Below are 20,713 nucleotides of genomic sequence, written 5' to 3' on the forward strand. Positions count from 1 at the left end.
TAAGTGGGCACATGTGTCACATATCACTAAACCCGTTGTGCAGCCAATTTTAGAATTTCGTCCAAATATATCAAAGCCTGTGAATTTGTCATCTGCACGGAAGCATTAAGAGACTCTAATATTTCACCCACGTGGCTGTCTCGCTGATTTGAACGGACTGCGTGTGCTTATTGCTATGGCACTAATATTAATTTCATTGTTAAAATCGTCTCGAACATTTTCACCCAGTTTAAATTCTTTTGCTAATTATTCGTCCCGTCGTATTTATAGCAGCATCTGTATTAAACCGAGCCTGCAGGTGTGAATCGGTCTGTCACATCCTTAAATCATGTTATATTTAAATAGATATTCAATGCAGGTAAAAAAAAAAAAAAAAAAGGACATGCAATGTTAAAGCCGTACATTAAAATATAAATTGACACACTAATTGATATGAGAAGGCTTCACTGTAGGCTGTAATCATTTACATGCATGCTTGTCTGCGAGAGTAGATTTCTAGGTGTTTCCCATATAAAGAAAATACATATAGGAAGATGGACACTTTATTTTTTCTATAATGACAATTTCATTACAGAAATGACAGAAAATGTTCATTTAGACAACTAAAATGATGTATTATGTCAGCATAACGAGTGGGTTGTAAATTTTAATTAAAATATTTAATGATTGATTGATTTTACGTTGCTCAGATAATCATAAGAAAGCGAAAGTTGGCTCAGATGCAAAGTGTAAAAGGATTTTTTTTAAGGAATGCAGATATTCAATGTAACAAAAACCGAAAATGTATTAAAAACACACATTTAGACTGGCAGCTAGGACGATGATGGGTGCTTTTAAAAAGAAAACGTTTCCTCGATTGCCGAGAACTTTCGGTCGACATATGTTTTGTTTAACTCCTGGACTTTTCCTGCTCCCTAATTAGATTTCAAAAGAGGGAATTATCTAAAGTGTAAGTAAAGTAACATTTTACCTGCATATTATGGTTGATTCATGACGCATTTGTGATTATATTACAGGTATTTTAACAGTAGATGGATAATGACATTTTGTGTGTATCTCAAGCAACATGTCAGAAATTAAAATATTATGTACCGAGCATTGCAAGTTTAAAAACAAATCCAAAAAAGTGTTTCGATTTATTTTTTTCGGAGTGGGTCTCTTTTGTTTACACGTGAAACGCAGCACTCACCTTCAAAGACAAATGTTCAAGTGGAAACAAACAACGAAATAGTTTTATTTTCCAGCACTTCTTAATATGTACGAGGATTAAATGAATACAGCATACAGACTGCTCACTTTGCAACAGCTCTGCGTCTATGAGCCTGGACCATGCACGATGACTCGGGAGGAAAAAATGGGAATGATTTGGAGGACAGAAAGATTTTCAAGATAGCCAAATATTACTAGAAACGTGTCTCTCTGTCTTCTTTAAGTAGTTAAAACTATATCGGTAACCCCTAAGGAGTTGTCATGCGCTCGTTTTAAAGTAGGCTAATTCATAATGTGGCTTTGACCAGCAAAGAGATCGTACGATATTTATTTCAGTTTAATGAAAATCTGAATGTTTGCTGTAATGAAATTTAAAAATGGACAGAAAACTGGACTCTGGGTGCATCTGTCGGAGCAAATAAAATAGAATATAGGTTGTTTGTTTTTTGGTTTTTAAAAAAAGTCTAATTAAATGCCTTAATAAAACTTTCTGGATTCGAAAATTCAGCCTCGTGTTCATCTTTTAGTTTAGCAAATGAAGACAGCAGTTGGGCTAAAATCAATCCCACGTGGATGATTAGATAAGTGTGGATTTCAGCCCCTATTATCCTGACAGACAAATGCATGCGAGCAGTGGATTTGATCCAGTGTTGAGTGTGTTTAGGCATGACTCCGTATCTCTGATCAAGAAAAGCAAAAATATCCAAAGCTGGAAAAAGGCAGCTCCTTTCGAACATTCCAGTTTGCTCGTGGGTGCCAGGAGTCTGCCTTCAGCTGCAACAAATAAAGATCTTTGCTCTTGTCTGAAGTTCATTGCACAACCTTCAACGCCAACATCCAGCTATGCAAATACACAAGAACATAGAAGAGTGCTAACGTCCAGCATTAAACCCAGAGTCATTTTGTGCAGCATGATGAGTTAAGCTTCACTTTTCGTCTTTTCCCCCGTCTTCTTATTTTTAGCCAGTTAGGCTGTAGGCCACACATTCGTTAGGCTATCTTGTAAATGTTCTTGGCTCCAGTTTCCTCCTTGTCAAGCGCTATAATTTACATTTAAAGATAAAGTTTAAAGATTCAAATCAAACTAAACAGCAGGCCTGTTTTCACTCTTTTACTGATTAATCCAGCAGCAACCTTCAGGTCTGCACAATACAGGACGTTTTGGAGTGAGGTGCATTTACCTGTGTGGCTGTTAGGGGGAGCAATGGCACAACCCAACAAGAAGAAGCCTCGCACTTGTAGACAATTCACACATGGGGAAGATTTTGAATCCATCTCATGGTGGGAGAATATTTAAAACAACCTCATTTATTGCAAAGAAGCCAGCCAGCAAAATGCGTAAAATGCAATTTCTAGATTTCGAAATAATGAGCGGTGTTAGAAAGTATCCTGACGAAACTCTGAAATAGACAATAAAGTCAGTGTTGTTTGTTACCCTGGACGGCACAATGTGACTGAGAAGAGAGGGTGACACTCACCAGAGGGTGCTGCCTGGTTAGCGTTAAAAATGCTCCTTTTTATGGCACAGGTCCATCCTTCAAATATAACCGGACAGAAAAAAAGAGCAACCGGCCTCACAGGCCTTCAGCACGGTTAAGTTAATAGCATGACTTATATTACTTCAGTCACGCAGTCTTATTTTACACAACACTTTTTTTATTCCTCCAGTTATTAGATGAGCTTTTTAACCTGCAATTTGCTGCTGCAGAATTTTAATTGATCTCGTTTGGAAATGAGATATTTTGAGGTAATTGTGATATTGGATTACTGAGGCCCAATACTTTGAGCGAGAGGTGAAGAGAGGTTAACGAACTGATTGGTTACGCGCTCTTACTTTATGAATTCGACATAGAAACATTTCTGGGTTGCAGTCAGCGTGTGTGTAATGCTGCCGATTATTAAATCTGATGATGATTAATAAATCAGCAGCCTATTAAAACAGTTTCAGGCCACTTTTTTTTTTCAAAGACGGGATTTCTCATTATCGTTTAATGACGACTCAACAAATGTATTTTTTACTTCAAAAAACAAACAAAAAAAATCTTATTAAAATATAATTTGAAGTAAAAAGGGTTGATTGGATTGTTTCTTTTATAACATAGATAAAAAGAATTTTTTTAAAAATAATATAGAAAATATGCCCAGGAATATTATTTGGCGATATGAAGAATTGAATGAAAAATTTATTTAAAATGTATTTAAACTCAAAGTTTAAATACATTATATATATATATATATATATATATATATACGAAGTGTGTGTGTGTGTGTGTGTGTGTGTGTGTGTGTGTGTGTGTGTGTGTGTGTGTGTGTGTGTGTGCGTGATTATAATTATTAACATCCCTATTTCACTTTGCCACGACTTCATATTTGTCAGATGTGTCTTTAAAAATGTACTTACATAATACTACGATATTTGAACGATATGCTAAAGCTATTGATTAAATGCTATTGCTAATGAGATAAACAATTGTGTTGAACTCTTACCTTAGCTGATCAATCAGGCACACGACACACTTTAATAATAGACTTGTTTGTCAGGTTTAAAACAACGAGGATTTTCCCTTTTTCTCATTCTTACTCTCTCTCTCTCTCTCTCTCTCTCTCTCTCTCTCACACACACACACACACACACACACACACACACACACACACACACACACACTTACTCATTACTTGTGTGAAGACAGACATGAAGACAAATGTCTGCAGTCGATGAGCAGACGCGCTGCGCTGTGCTGACGGAACATCGCCACTAGATGGCGACATAAAATCTTTTAATGGTAAAGGCTCCAGTCCAACGACAAGACTCTCCATAAAGGCCTGTTGGCCTACATACAGGAAATATACTGCACTGATTGTTGAAAATGATATTCTACCAGGAGAAGGATTTTGAAAAGCCATCTTCTTCTTCTTTTTTTATTCCAACCGGACAGAAATAAAAACGAGCAATGAAAGACACAATTACACTCTCAAACATTTATTATTAAAATAAAAAAAGTTGTCTATTGCTGTCAAAATGGGAGGATAGATGTTGCAGTCATAGTATTTACATGTTTAAATATGCCTATATTTTCTTGAAAGCCAGGAAATTAATGTAGGTTATCAGCTCGTTGGCAGGAGAATTCCTTTGAACAAAAGAAGAAAAACTTTGAAAAAAAGAGAGAATTGCGGATAAACTGGAGGCCAGTACTGAAGTACACAAGCCAGTCTCGAGTTTGACATTTACCTAACTACTGGTTGATACTAAAGGATAAAGTTTATTTCAATAAGTTCAGTAAGTAGATGGTTTTTTAACCTTGTTTTTTTTCGAGCCGCCAAGAACGTGTGTGAAGAATTGAATCCTGTAATTAATATGTGAATTTGACCGTGATTACCTGAGCCTGGCCTGTTTATATGCAGTGACATTTTTATTTAGCATTACACTGTCTATAAATGTTTTCACTGTTAGTGATTCAGCTTTGATTTCAGTGTTGTATTAAGTAGAAGAAAGGCCCGTGAGCGGACAGCGTGTATCTTCTTCTTCTCTTCTTTTAGTTTTTTTTTCAAAGCAGAATGTCTTTGGTTAATAATATTAAAGCATCCCACGCACAATTGCCTTGGTCAACGTGTTCCAAAATCATTTCCGATCTTCTGTCAACAGGCCGTATAGGCTGGTTCCAATTAAAACAGGAGAAGGAAATGTGCAGGACAAAACAGAGCCTCTCTGGCGACAACAAAAGCGTTCATAAAGTAATAAATTATAGCACAGGTATTTTTTTCTTTTTTCTTTTCTTTCTTTTTGTTTTGCTTTCTTTTTTCGGATTAAAGGGCATCTATGTCCACCTTTCACCATCCTCCGAGCTAACTGGAGCTCTTGAATTTATTGACGATTTTTTTCTCCTTTACGCGCCTGTTTTGAAACCAGATTGTCACTTGTCTCTCTGTCAGGTTTGTCTGCGCAGATATCCTTCTCCTTTTGTCTTTGGTGATGAATTTATTGGTGGCATATTCTCTTTCCAGTTCCTTGAGCTGCACCTTGGTGTATGGCACACGCTTCTTTCTCCCACGACGCACAGAGTTGTCTCCACCAGAGATAGTTTCTGGGAAATAAAGCACATCAGTTCGTTAATTTGCTGGATTGATGAAAAAAAATGCATCAACAAATATATTTTTAAAAAGTCCAAACGCAAAATGAAGTGGGGAAAAAAACAACCTGATATATATAAGCCCTGCAAGCACGTGTTTTTGCAAGTTTAATTACACACGCCGGCAAAGACTGCATATTTCTGTATGAATAAATAAAAAAAAAGAAGAAAAAAAAACTTAAATACCTTGTAAAGTGGATTTCCACAGAGGATTTGACTGTGGTTGCTCCTTGGTGCAGTAAACTTGACCACTCCAACCGTTGGTGATGGCCCATGGCTGGTAAGGCTCCATGGGCAACAGAGACTCGTGTCTTGGCTCAGATGGGGCGCTCAGCGCAGGTACGACAGGGACGTCCAAGTAGCTGGGTTGGTAAGGGCCAGAGGAATACCCCTGATAAAAAGCAAATTCTTTCGCTCTAGAAGAGAACTCCTCACCAGAGACCGATGAGTCTATGTACTTATCGCCATAACCAGAAGGCTGTGCGCACGCTTTAACACTGCCGTGTGACATCCTACAAGGGTAATAACTGCTGCCAAAATATCCATAGGGCAAAGATGCATTGGGCGAGCTCTGAGTCGCAGAACAGGGGCTGCACTGTTTGCCAGGTTCCCCCATGCCAGACACTGGCACCTCACTCGCAGTGTAGGTGGTGCTGGGCGCCAGTGAGGTTGGATGCGCTAACAGATTCCTGCACTGATTTGCAGCAAAATTGCCTCCGGTAAATCCTTCCATGTTCTTGCTTCTTTCATCCAAACCGTTCTCGTACAGAAACATCACCGGGTCAATCCAGTGCGAGTGGAGGAGTAATGAGGCGGTCATAGCATTCCCTACATTGAGACGACCAACTCTTTTTCAAAATCCCCTCGACTGAGCCCAAACAGGGACTCGGGCAGAGTAACGATACCAACACGCCTGAGTACGTAAAGATCGTAAGGTTATTGGCCAGGGCCAAGCACGTGATATGCAAAGGAGACGATAAACGTCTTGACACGAGATAATGCAGATCAGGCTCTGAGTTTGAGAAGACACCGCACGTCAGTGCATCCAGTATTTGCCAACAAGACCCGCAGGCATTTATTTTCTATCGGAAACGATTTTTGGAGTCTCACACCGAATGAACCTCGTGTGGAGGCAGTCATATTTTATTACTGTGTAACGCACTGTTTGAAATAAGCAGTAAGTGATTATTGATTTTTTTTCTCTCCCCTGCGAAGTTGTATGCACACGCGCCCGTACAATGAAACATGTTTTAACTTGACTGATAAAGAAAATAATACTTCCACACTCCCAGTGTTTGGTGGGGTTTAAACCAGTTTTGCAAACATTACATGTTTTGAATGCGCTTTAAGTAAAACGTGCAGATTTTTACTAAATCTAGGATGACAGACTCCCCCCCCCCCCCCCCCCCCCCCACACACACACACACACACAAACAACAAAGCTGTAAGCACATCTCTTAAGGATATATTTTAATGCATTTTATGAAATAAATCAAAAATCAAACCGTTCTCACGTTTAGCAAACACAAATTTGGGGTCCACAAAATACAACAAACATTGCGCATTTGGTTGCACTCTACCTCATGCGAGTGAGACGCAGCCGGAGGGCCAAGGTCAAGTTGAAGTTGCAGTGTTGCCAAAATGACACTTAAAGCACAAAGACAAAGAAGCGCTAAATTCCGCGGACTGCTTGGGCGGCACCGGTTTCCACGAGGAGTAACTTGAATTTGCACCATTCCCTTCCTATGATAAGACTTTGCAATTAAGTAAGAATAAAATCTCTAATAATAAGAAGAATAATGAAGGACTTTCTGGGAAATATGCTAAACCTATATCTTTGTAGGGTCACGTGGGTTACTATTTTCCTGAGTCAGAGCTTTTAAAAAACTCGGAGAAGTAGGGCAGATATTACCATAAACAGATGCTATATTCTCATCGGTCTGCAGTGCAACCAGCAACAAATCCAATGTTTACATTTTAGCCCGTGTGGAAGTCTGTGCAAGTGAGTCTGCCACTGAAAAGGTGAATACGGACGGGAGGGAATTTACATACTATTTTCATTTAAAATTTATGTGGTTATTTTAAGTTTGAAACCACAAACGCAGAGGAATGTATACCCAACTAAATTTGAGCACCTTTTAAAAAAATATATGTTTATATATATATGTGTGTGTTTTTAATAGCGTTTTCCCACCTTTTGAGGCCGTAAATCTTTATGGCCCAAGTTCATAGCTAATAGGCAAGAGTGAGTAGTAGTCTAGGCTGGATTTCAGGGGAAAAAAAACTCATAATACTTATTGTTTTTATCGCTTTTTGTTTTTTTTTTTATTGCATTGTCACGATAAACTACCCTGAATCTGCTTTTTGTTAAACATTATGCTACTTCGCATTTTTTTTCCCATCTAAAAAAAACTCCGCATTTCAAAAGCGGCTGAGCTACAATAAATGAGAGCTGGCTCGAAAGGAATCTGAGCCAAGTTGTTCACACATTAAAAAGCGGATGCCTTTCTAAAATGAATATAACAGCTAGTAGAAATCAGTTTTTGAGCAGTTTACTCAACTGAAAGTCGATCACGGACTGAAAATTAGGGAAAATCAGTAAAGATGATTTCAGTGTGTTCATACACACAGACACACACGCAAGATTCAGCATTAAACTACTTTGCGTAATTTTGTCTGAAAATTCAGTGATTAACAGGAAACTGTGATTGCAGATTCTAAATACTGGACTAATTATCACAAACACAACAGAAAGAAGACAAAGAACCTAGAAATGTATAAATTAAATATAGAAGAAGACTCTGAAGTTAGGCGGATAACACAGACAGATTTACTGATGCTTATAATTCTGTTTGTATAGGGCTTGTTTTTCACCTCCTAATATAGCTATATATATATATATATATATATAAATATAAACATAAAAAACAATATAGATAGATAAACATATTAATTGTTAATTTTATTACATTTTTAAATTAAAAACAGAAAAGATAAGCCACCATTTATTACATTTGGAACTTAAAAAATACCGAGGATGTTTTTTTTTTTTAACACGATCAACATTAGAATATATCAACTTTTTGCAAACAATGAAAGAAGTTTTAGGCAGATCCTGAAAGAACCTCGTTTGGCTGACACGATCCATGATCAAATACACATATTATTTATTTATTTTGAGAGCGAGAGAGAGAGAGCGAGAGAGAGAGAGCGAGAGAGAGAAGAAACCAAACCCACGGCTGGATGTATAATTTATTTTAAAAAATAAAGATGCCATAACTTGAGCTTCGGCGTGTCATGCGCGCTGATGTTTGTGTGTTACTGTCTGCGGAGACCAAAGTGCTGCTCTGTTTGCAGTACCTATCAAGTAGATGACAACACAGCTCTTAGCCTACAGTGCTTAATGGACTTTTTATGGGTTTGTCTTGTGATCGCATGACCTATGGCACCTTGGCCTCTCAGTGGTTCTTGGCAAACTAGATCAGAAACATGCCGTCCTCCTGTCTGGCGTAAGTGGGGATATAAGAGAGGGGTAGATTCCCAAACTAATGAGGCGGACAACCTGGTGCAGCAGTTTACCACGGCTTTGTTTCTTAGCCTGACGAGTCAAAGCGCAAAAAATATGAAAATCTTAGAGAGCGGGGAAGGATAAGTTGTTCTACAAGTTTTGCCCCTGCATGTGTTTCTCTATCACGCCGCATCCCATCACTGCATCCCCTCTGCAGCAAAGTTTCCCGTGGCAGCTGTTTGTTCAGCATTTTACCGTGACTTCTAATTCAGCAAGACACACGATACGAAGTAACATTTGGGAGCTATTTAACTTACTAGTGCTCTGAAGCATGGGGTGAAAATTACGCAGTGCGAGACCAAATAGGAGCTGCACAATGTATTTAAATCTTAAATTGCCATCTCTTTCGCGAGAATTAGCATCCTTCTTTCCGAGTGTGTGAATTTTGACTGCATTTAATTGCGAGTTTGCGGACTGCGCACATTGGGTTATTTGAGGTGCTTCCTGGGGACAACGTATTGCCATTGTACAAGGTCACAATGAAAGCGCAAGAGTAAAAAAAAAAAAGTATTAAAACTGAAGTCAATTTGAAGCTAAAATCCAAATAAATAAATCCGTTAAAGACGCCAACATTGTTCTTTATTTTGTTTTTTTAAACAGGATACCACATGACACTCAAGCATCAACTCCCCTATGAACAAAAAACAAAACAGCAACATAAAGAAACCATTGCAAACAATAGATAAATACGCAGAGAACAAACTGCATTTGTAGTTGTTCAACCCTAAGAAGAATTTCTGCTAAAAGTTTAGATACATAGATGATAATTCAACATCTTGTAAATAAAAAATGAAATGAGTGTTTTTACTATAAAAAGGCTAGATCACACAGGATACATGATTTCCTGACAGGAATGAAGTTCTCATTTGATTTGTCACACTTTGGAGCTCTGAGACCTTCAAGAAAGAAAAAAAAAAGCCCTTGTGGTGAAATGCACCCTAACTACGCTATGTTAGTCCTGTGCAGAGCTGGGCATGGAAAGGCTGTGGACGGCGTGGAGGCTGACATTACTGGCCCTCCTCCTCACGCAAAAATTGGAACACTGAGGAGAAATCTTTATTGCCGTAACCACGTGCGCACATCATACGATACACCTGATGGGCTAAGGAGCCGAGAGGGACAGGCGTCTTTGTGTTGGTTGCTGTGTTCTGAGCGAGGCCCAAGTCCTGAAAGAAAGAAAAAAAAAAAAAAGCCCCACATACATTAGAAACACAATCAAAGCGGAAAATGTCATTCTGAAACCACAAGTTAGAAGACCACAGTGTTGTATTAATGAGTTGCTGTCATTAAAGTAAGGCACAGAAATAAATACACCATAAACAAATACTTTATGAATGACAAAACACTTATTTAAAAATAATGGTGCTGCTGGCAATAAGCCGTCGACATCACTGAGAGGAAATGTTATGACTATAAAATAAAATTCCTCCCTCATATGTGTGACCGTGAGGTTTACAAACTAACCTTAGCCATTAGCTGAGTGCCAAAGCCTCCCTGGTAGTTATTCCCAGAGGGGACTCCTTCCATGACTCCTGGTACAGGGTTGTAGGTGTCACTAGACCAACACCGGCCTGAACTCATGTTCAGGATTTGGGCCAAAAGTTTGGGATCAAGACCAAGTCTGGGATTTGAAACCAATGTTAGAATTTAACCACATGATGTTATTTGTCATCCATTTTCTGTAATGCTAAGTAAGCGTTTTCACCTGATTCCCAAGTTCATTGTCTCAGAAGTCCCGATCATTCCAATAGCTAAAAGCATGTTGTTGCAAATTTTAGCAGCCTACAACAAAATGGTAATTCGTTAGGTGACATCTACATTTCTCATTTTGTGAAATGGTTACGAATGAACCTGTGGACACATGATCAGTGTTTCTCAGAATCACAAAGGCCAGACAACGGCTCACACCTGTCCAGTTCCAACTTGACCGCAATAGATCACATTAGCTCCCATGCAGCTCAGGAGTTCTTTAGCAGCAGTAAATTCCTCCTCTGCTCCTCCAACCATGAAAGTCAGTTTACCCGAGCTGGCGGCACCCACACCTGGGAAAGGGAAACCATGGTTACATACAACATCTGGTATACAGTGCTACATTTTTTAAAAGTGTCATTTGTTTGATAAAAATTTAAAAAGAAGGCAAATTATCTAAGTAGTAACTAATTTTAAAAATATACTATCCATAACCACGCAGCCTTATTAGCAGCTACCGTTCTATGCTTTACACATTCAGTATAGTGTAGTGTAGAAGAACAGATTTCATTAGTACATCCAGGGCTAGTGGAATATTTTTAGTTTAATATGACATTTATAAAAAACAAAAAAAGAGAAAAGATCTTGTTGCATTTTTTTTTATTAGTGTTCTGCACTCCCAGTTTCCTGCCTTCTTTAAAATAAAGGTGCTGTGATTCAAATGCAAACAAAAGAGACCCACTACGAAGAAAAAAGTAAATAAAAGGTGATATTCTGTCAACTCAAATCTTGTAGGTCATGGAAATGACAAAAATGAGACTGTATGCGAGGTTAAACACACAAAAAATAAAATAAACGTATAAAAATATAGATATAAAATATAATTAAAATCCCTCCAAAAAAGACTTGAATGAAAAATTAAGATGATCGACAACAAATGGAAGAGCTAAAAGCAAATAAGTTGTAGATAAATGTATTTTCTCCCACTGTTGGTCAGGATTTGCCCTAATATAAAACCAGCTGTTGCTGGATTCTTTTGTGCATTAAGCATGCATTCAGGTTCATATGGGGTTAAAACCTTGGCAAATATAATAACCAGGTGCAAGCCACTGGGTGCCAAGAAATTAACCAACAGTGTCTTATAATTAATCTTAAAGTTTACAGGAACCCAGCAGAGGAGAAGGGCCAGGATGGGCGGAATATGTGACTCCCTAATCCTTCTGCGCAGTCTGCCTGAAGCCTTTTGTATTAATGGGAATCTAGAAAGACACTGTGCTGGGAGTTACAACAGGCAAGCTGAGAAGCACGAAAAGCATGGGTAATGCCTTTGAAACTCATCCTGAAACAAGGTACATTTAAAAAAAACAACAACAAAAAAAAAAAAAAAACAACCTGTGTGTTATGTTGTAAACCAAAAGCTTTAACAACTACGCTGGCATATCAATGTAGTGCCTCTGTGTTGTTCAAAGGAACAGCATGGACACTTGGCCGAGGCATTTAACAATATAACAAGTAGCTGTGATGAAAGAGATAACCACGACTTCTGATTAACTTCATAGACACGCAGGAAGCAGTTAACAACATTCACAGCTGTGTCATCTGCACAACACTGAAAACTGCCTGGATTACAGTAAAGTATAGACGGAAAATTTATTTGATATTGAAGAGTAGTGACGTAACGGGGACAAGTATATGGATTTTATTTTTTTTAATTTTTTTTTAAACTGCTGGTAATATTGGATATAATTTATCATTTAAATATTACCAAAATGTACTCAAAGGCACATCTAAAAAGATGAAAATCTGAGCAAATCTATCTTATAAATTGAAACTAGACACAAATGTATTTATTTTATAAGAACATTCAGAGAGTCTAGATTTAGGTTAAAACTGCTTCTTTCGAATAAGATGTGGGATTTGTTGACATCATTTAGGTTTTGGGAGCGTGTGTGTGTTGCATTCGGAATGTGTGTGTAATCCATTTCTTACACCCTGTGTTGTACACTAACTAACTAGCCAACAGTTTGCAAGGCTGGGATGATGATCAATTCCAAAGCTAATGTTTTTTGCCAAATGTAATTCAGACTTGTCTAGAGGAATTCTGCCATCCAATTCCATGTCATAGACATTCAAAATGAAGCCTTCCTTGTGATATGAACAGTTTTGGACATTGATTTTCCTTTTCAGCATCCCTCTCTTATTTCTGACTGTGGCCTTTGGTACAGTAAAGATTTCAGTCTGGTTTCTCAATTGGTCCTAACATTTATTCACCCAAAGAAACAACTTTTAAAACACATGTTGACTCAATTATGTTCTCTCCGTGTGTGCTTTTAAGTTTAAGCTTACACCACACTGCCACTGTACTCCTTTTGATTTCTGCCTGACAGAAAGAGAGATGTTCACTTCATTTCGGGGCTAAAGCCTGGTGACTGACGTGCTGTCAGAGCATGACATACGGTTCAGATTGCATTACTTAAACTGCCACCACCACACAAAGAAGTTTGAGCCAGAAAGCAGGACAACTTTAATCCATGTGCACTACAATGGGGTGGACGCATATAAATCATTAGTAATCTTTAGAGCCAGTCCATAAAAAAAAAAAAAGGACCAACTTCAACTCAAAGAAAGTGGCTGTCTTGACAGCGATTAGGTCAAGTTCAAAGAAGCTGTGCTTCTTTGTGGATCTCAAGAAAGCCAGAGGATGAGCGCGCGCACGCGCACGCGCGCACACACACACACACACACACACACACACACACACACACACACACACACACACACACACACACACACACACACACACACACACACACACACACACACAGCTATAAAGCATCTTTGAAGGCAAAGCCATTTCTCCTCCTTTAGCACGATGGTGGTATTTCTTATTAACAAACACTAAAACAAATCAGCACGCCTACCAAGCTTTAACGAGGAACAAAATAAAACGATGATAGCGGAGGTGACGGAAGCTGAACTTATGAATGCCATCAATAGGCTGAAATCAAATAAGTCACCAGGCTCCGATGGTTACACCGCGGAGTGGTATCGGGAATTCAAACAGGACTTGATCCCTACACTACTTACTACTTTTAACTGTGTGTTAAAAACAGCGCAAATTCCACCGAGTTGGAAGGAGGCAATTATTTCGGCTATTCCGAAAGAAGGGAAAGACAAAATGGAGTGTGGCTCATATAGACCTATTTCTGTCCTTAACATAGATTATAGATTGTTTACTTCGATAATGGCCAGGAGAATGGAAGAATTTTTACCTGACTTAATTAGCAATGATCAAACGGGGTTTATAAGACGACGACAGACCCAGGATAATATACGTAGAACTCTTCATGTAATACATCAGATACAGACATCTAAGAGTACAGCCATGCTTATGAGTATTGATGCAGAAAAAGCCTTTGATTCTGTAAATTGGGACTTTCTATATAAAGTCCTGGATAAATTCGGCTTACATAAGGGAATTGTTGATACGGTGAGGGCACTATACACTAACCCCACCGCAAGAATTAAAGTTAATGGTTCTCTCTCAAATAGCTTCGTTCTGCAGAGAGGAAATAAACAAGGCTGTGCTTGGTCCCCGCTCCTGTTTGCATTGTACTTAGAACCCTTGGCACAATCAATTAGACAAAATAAAGACATTAAGGGGATCACTATTGCAGGACAGGAACACAAGCTCGCTTGTTATGCGGATGACATATTGATTTATTTAGATCAGCCCACTAACTCCTTGCCTTCGCTGATGAATCTGTGTCAAAAATTTGGGAAACTCTCTGGATATAAAATTAATATGTCTAAAACTCAAATTCTCAGCTATAACTACAACCCCCCAGCTCACATGGTTGTTCAATATCCAATGAATTGGCAAGCACAATCATTGAAATATCTAGGAGTTGTTATTCCCAAGGATTTAACTAAACTATCTGAGGAGAATTTTGGTTCTCTACAAAGGAGAATAGTGGGTGATATTAGGCGATGGAACATGATCCCCTTTCTTTCTTTACACTCACGAGTTGAATCTATTAAAATGAACATCTTGCCAAGAATATTATATTTATTCCAAACATTACCAATATCCATTGATCCAAGTCGTTTCAATGAATGGGATAAAATAATATCGCGGTTTATATGGGGGGGGAAGCGGCCGAGGGTTTGTTTTAAAACTTTACAATTACATAAGAAGGTGGGAGGATGGGGGTTGCCATCACTAAAAAATTATTATCGGGCTGCTCAGTTGAAAACGGTGGTTAATTGGTGTGATACAAGCTACCAAGCACACTGGAAGACTATAGAGGAGAATATGTTTTCCTCCCCAATACAAGCTGTCCTGATGGACTCGAATATTCGAAAATATATTGACAAGATTCATAACCCCTGGGTGTCGTGCACACTTAATATATGGAGAAAAGTCGTGAAAGAATTCAAACTTGAACAGGATTTGGCTTTATTCAAATGGTATGCATATGATTCTGACTTTGCCCCGAATAAATTGGACTCACGTTTTAAAAGCTGGCCTGCTAAAGGGTTATCTACATAGGATAGTTTGATAAAGGATGGGAACCTTATTAGTTTTGACACGCTGAAACAGAGACACAATCTAGAAAAACAGGATTTTTTTCGATACTTGCAAATAAGACACTATATAAAGACAACAATCGGTCAGATGTCAAATACTAACGTGGAATTGGTAACTTTATTTAGACAGGCGTACAGTGGGGATGTTGACACAAGACTCATTTTTTTTTGGTACAATTTTTTTATGAATAAGCTTCCACACTCAACTGATTATGTGAAGATGTTATGGGAAAAGGAGGGAGGGATGTGTATTTCTAGGGAAGAATGGACTCAGATGTGGGAATGGCAATGGAGGAGTACTTCCTCCAAAAGCTGGAGGGAGTTCGGATGGAAAACTCTGATAAGGTTCTTTATCACTCCATGTCAAAAGGCTCACTATGATGGGAATCCTCAAGTGTGCTGGCGAAACTGTGGATACCAAGGAGCCCATCACACCCATATTATGTGGGACTGTCCTGTGCTACGGACTTACTGGAAAGACATTCATGGTATATTACAAGGCATTTTTAACTGTACATTCCCTCAGGATATGAAGACAATTTTTTTTGGCTGTATACCGCAGAACTGGTCCAAAAATGACATATGTCTGTTAAGAGCTTTATTGGTTGCAAGTAAGAAATGTATAACAAAGAAATGGTCCTCGCAAGACATACCGACTTTGTCATTATGGTGGGAAATTACGTTAGAGATATATAGGATGGAGGAAGTAACAGCTCATGTTAATGACAGGATGGCCTGGTTCCATCTGTGCTGGGATAAGTGGGTCCAATACGTTAATACCTATAAACCGAATTTTCTCTTTAAAGCTTGAAACCACCAATTTAGTTAATTGTTTACTCCCGACAGAGCTTTCTCCTTTTATTTTATATATATATAATTTTTTTTCCTTTTTTTTCTTTCTTTCTTTCTTTCTTTCTTTCTTTCTTTCTTTCTTTCTTCTCGTTTTGTTTCGTTTTTCTCTTGTAAACTGTGTTAATTAATGCCTGTAATCATCTTTATGAGGTAATATTGTAGAAATAAAGAATATAAAAAAACAAAAAAAACAAAAAAACAAATCAGCACGAGTGACACTGAACTTGCTGTGATAGAAAGACGTATTTGGATGTCTTTATCTATTCAAAGTTAATCTGGATGTATTGGTAAAGACAGTGTTCATTAGAGTTGCCATTTTAATCATCTAAAATTCAAATTGTCAAAAGCTAATCACATTTTGTGGTGCTACAGGTTTGACATACATAAATCTCACAGAGTTAACGTGGATCCATTTCCATGTTTAGATTCTTGTGCTATGCTAAAGTTACTTAGCAAGAAGCCAGCAATTCCACAAATACCATAAAGCTGAACCAAAATGCTTCTATCCAGGGAAACAAAAATCTATTCAAATCACATAAAAAAAATTTTTATTCATCTTGGTGTAGATTCTCAGTTTATGAAAAAAGCTATTTATATTGTCTCTTTAGGACCACCCAACTTTTAAACCAGCTTTGTACTGATTAACTGCCCCTTGCAAACAGAAGGTTTGAACAGAAGGGGTGGGGGTGGGGGAATGAATCCCCTGTCACTGACATAGAAACTGAATACTGGAGTAGTCAGAAGTCTCAGCTTTTGGCTTGGAGGAGTTACTTGCATATCCAGTGCTGTGCTCGACAACTTCCTGACTTTTTTGTTTTTGTTTTTTTACATTGATCTGAAACATGTCAGTGTGGCAAACAAAATTTAATATTAGACAAAGATAAGCTTAGTAACTACAAAATGCAGTTTTTAAAATTATTCATTTATTAAGGGGAAAGAATGGTTTTAAGTCCAGACTTTGTTAGGTCACATCACAACCTTCCTCTTTATTTTTTTGAGACATTAAGAGGTGGACTTGGTGGACTGTTGTGTTTTGGATCAACGTCCTGCAGCACAATCCAAGTACATTTGAGCTTAAGGCCACAAACTAAAGGCCAACCATTCTTCTTCGGGATTTTCTGGTAGAGAGCAGACTTTAACATTCCATCAATTATGGCAAACCGTTCAGGTCCTGAAGCAGCAAAGGAGCTCCACACCATCATACTACCACCACCATGTTTGACTGGCATGATGTTATTTTTATGAAATGTGTTAGTTATGTAATGGGACACAAACCCTCCAGAAAGGTTAGTTTTTGTTTTATCAATCCACAGAATAATTTCCCCAAAAGTCTTGATGATCATCAAGATATTTTTTGGCAAATGTGAGATGAGCCTTTGTGTTCTTCTTGGTCAGCAGTGTTTTCCCCTTGGTACTCGCCGATGAATGATATTTTTGTTCAGTCTCTTTCTTATCGTTGAATCATGAACTCTGACTTCTCCAGTTCTTTAGATAATGTTCTGGGTTCTTTTAGTGACCTCCTGGATGACCTCCTGGAGTCATTTTGGTAGGCCGGCCACTCCTGGCAAGGTTCCCTACTGTTCCACGATGTTTCCATTTGTGGATAACGGCTCACACCATGTTTCACTGGAGTCCCAAAGCATTACAATTGGCTTTGTAACCCTTTGCAGACTTATTGATGTCATTAACTCTGTTTCTCAGCTGTCCTTGAGTTTTTTTTAGATCATACCACTGGTAAGTTTAAATAGCTTTGTTCCCCCTTAATAAAGAAATCATTATTTAAAAAATACAAATAACTGCATTTTGTATTTAATTATTTTAATCCAGTTATCTTTATCTAATATTTAAGTTTGTTTGATGATCTGCAGCATGAAACCACTATGGAAAAAAAAAAAAGAACAACCAGGAAGGGCAAATACCTTTTCATAGCATTTGACCTTGTCCATGGTTGTTAACCATCTACCATTGTTAGCCTACATGAAAGAAAAGCTGCAATGCATCAGTCTCTCATTGCTATCAGAAGAATGTCCTCAGGAGTATTAAGATATAAGGACAGGTTATTAATACCCTTAAATTACTTTGTCCTACACAGTAATTTAATGGGAAGCCAGCAATTTCACAAATACTATAAAGCTGAACCAAAATACGGTACATCTATCCAGGGAAACAAAAATCTATTCAAATCAAATAAAAATTGTTTATCAAATAATCAAACTCCTTAACTGTAATATGTTTGAAAAACACAGGTGAAAATAATAAAACGAATAAATAAAATATTAAACTTACCTCCTGATACAGGTGCGTCCATAAAAACGGCCCCCATCTTCTCAGCATCAGCAGCCATTTCTTTTGACACAGCTGGGTCAATAGTGCTGGAGTCAATGAGTAGGGAGCCTTTCTTTACCTTTCTGTTGATAAAGGTTCAATAAGTTTAGATAAATCTGAGATAAGAGATAAGGGAGCATGACATGCAGCACATATTCAAAGAGAAGCAAAAATAGTACTTAAGAATGCCATTGGGTCCGGTGTAAACGTCGATGACATTGGGACTAGAGGGGAGCATTGTTATAATACGATCAGCCTTCTCTGCTACCTCAGCCGGATTATCCACAATCTGAGGAATAAAGACCCCAAAAACAAACAGGCACATACACAAAACAAAAAAAAAGTGTTACAAGATGTACAATCATTTTATTTTTTTAACACAAAGATGCGCGAACATTCAGCTTAGACTACCTGAGCACCCAGCTCTTGCACTTCCTTGCAGGACTCTGGGAACACATCGGTAGCAATGACTGGGTATCCATGCTTCAGCAAGTTCTTCGCCATTGGGTTTCCCATATTTCCCAGACCAACAAACCCCACCTGTGTCTTTGAGGCCATAGACCTTGTGGATACTGGAAAACAACCACCAAATTGAAGATTATAAGACACATTGTCCCCGTTATTTATGCGGAGAAGTAATTTAATTTTAATAATTACCTGAATTTCAAATTACAGAATTAATTAATTTTATTTAAATATATATTTCGATTGAAATCTTCCCTAAAACACAAAATATATTCAGTCCATAGTGCATTTGTCCTGCAGTATCAAAGTACCACCATTTTTAATGTTTACTTAATTAAAGGGCATCATTCGTAACACAAACTTATTTCAATGTTAAAAGTTACGTGTTGAATAAATACCATTGTTGTGCCTTGGTATTAACATTAAAAACAGATACAACACATGCCTGTCTGGGGGAATTTTAATCACTGCGTTTTGTTTATTCATATTCTGAATAATATCTATGCTATCCAAAAGACAGCATTTTTTTTTCAAATATTTACATTTCTCCCCCCTCATCAGTTTCTCTAAACAACTGTAAGATGTTATAAAGATGCAGACCATGTCTATGTCTACAGTGTGTAGTGGTAATATTGCATAATGTGCCTTGGATAAAAAGGCAAGACACGGTAAGACGTGAGACCAAACGATGACAATTTTTGTCCTGGACCGTTTTGAAATAATGAGTAGTGTGTAGCTCTGGTAGACAACTCGCCGTCAAGGAGGGTGTAATCTTTAACAAAAAAATATCCTTAAGCAGTTAATCGTCAACAGAATGCCCTGCAGCAGCTAAACTCAGTCCAGCGAAATTTCTACTCAAACATCTCTCTCTACATTTCAAGAAAAAATGCCGTTTTCACACCACGAAGATCCTTCAAAGAATAACTTTGGGTTGCAAAGTACGCGAGGCGCCCTACGCAGTGCGCACACGGTCTCAGTTTACTGTACTTACCAAACACAAAGTCAACATGCTTGCAACACCTTCCTACTAGATACCGAGACCCCCTCAACACAGCAGCCATACTTCTTTCCTCTTGACCTTTCGTGTGACGTAATAGTACGTGCAATGATGACGGCTGAGCCCTCCAATCAATTTAGAGATCTGCACAGTACCGCCTACCGGTTTCTGCCACTGAGCTACAGGGGAGGGTCAAGACTAAAAAAAAAAAACGTCCATTCTCTTCCGCTTATGCTTAAAACCTAAATAAATAATAAATAAAAATAACAGAATGCCCAACAGTTCACATCACATACTATATTACATCTTGTATTTTATTTATTCTATTTCTTATAAATTAAATTCTATTCACGGTGCCTGTGGGAAGTAACCTATGTATTCTGATTGAAAAGAAACTAACATTCTATATACACACATATACTCTCTCTTTATGAATATATATCTAGAAGTGTGCCCGATTACGCACATGTGTTTTCTTAAATAATTTCCCCCAGGGATCAATAAAGTATTCTGATTCTGATTCTGATTTCTTGCAGATGACCAAAGCCACAGCTCCACGGTGTTGGAAGAATTATTCAGGTCCTGTAAATAATTATGCCAGTAAATAACTAATATTAGTATTTTTTTGTTGAAGAAAAATTGCCATTTTACTCCTAAATATTTTATTATATAACTACATTGCTGGTGCTGTTTTTAAAATACATAGTAATCATTTGTTTGATACTTTGTTTTGATCTTGGGAGAAACATAAACGAATCCCACTAAAGTAAGGTGTGTCATGTGAATCTACACATTGCTACAACGTTATCATCGATGTATTCTTTGTAACAAAGTTATTAATTATAATGTCACAATTTCTCCTCTTAGTGGCCCTTTACGGAAATGACGTAA

General features: G+C 37.8%; 2 protein-coding genes across 2 annotated transcripts; both read right to left on the reverse strand.

The window, feature by feature from the left end:
• Positions 1–2,994: 2,994 nt before the first annotated feature.
• Positions 2,995–6,214, reverse strand: hoxa13b (homeobox A13b). Its single transcript, XM_086312025.1, has 2 exons — positions 5,523–6,214; positions 2,995–5,291 (listed from the first exon to the last, which is right to left on the reverse strand). Exons 1-2 carry the CDS (start codon positions 6,154–6,156, stop codon positions 5,053–5,055), a joined length of 873 nt encoding a protein of 290 aa, XP_086168151.1. The 5' UTR covers positions 6,157–6,214; the 3' UTR covers positions 2,995–5,052.
• Positions 6,215–9,461: 3,247 nt separating this feature from the next.
• hibadhb (3-hydroxyisobutyrate dehydrogenase b) lies at positions 9,462–19,952 on the reverse strand. The gene is made up of 8 exons (XM_086312027.1): positions 19,817–19,952; positions 18,772–18,932; positions 18,540–18,649; positions 18,322–18,443; positions 10,813–10,946; positions 10,610–10,686; positions 10,369–10,525; positions 9,462–10,070 (listed from the first exon to the last, which is right to left on the reverse strand). Exons 1-8 carry the CDS (start codon positions 19,884–19,886, stop codon positions 9,912–9,914), a joined length of 990 nt encoding a protein of 329 aa, XP_086168153.1. The 5' UTR covers positions 19,887–19,952; the 3' UTR covers positions 9,462–9,911.
• Between the last annotated feature and the right edge of the window lie 761 nt (positions 19,953–20,713).

The sequence above is a fragment of the Aulonocara sp. 'chitande type north' Nkhata Bay genome, linkage group LG11 (assembly GCF_057382095.1).
Source record: "Aulonocara sp. 'chitande type north' Nkhata Bay isolate Kocher_YH1m ecotype deep benthic linkage group LG11, A_spYH_male_GT1.1, whole genome shotgun sequence".
Taxonomy (NCBI): Eukaryota; Metazoa; Chordata; class Actinopteri; order Cichliformes; family Cichlidae; genus Aulonocara; species Aulonocara sp. 'chitande type north' Nkhata Bay.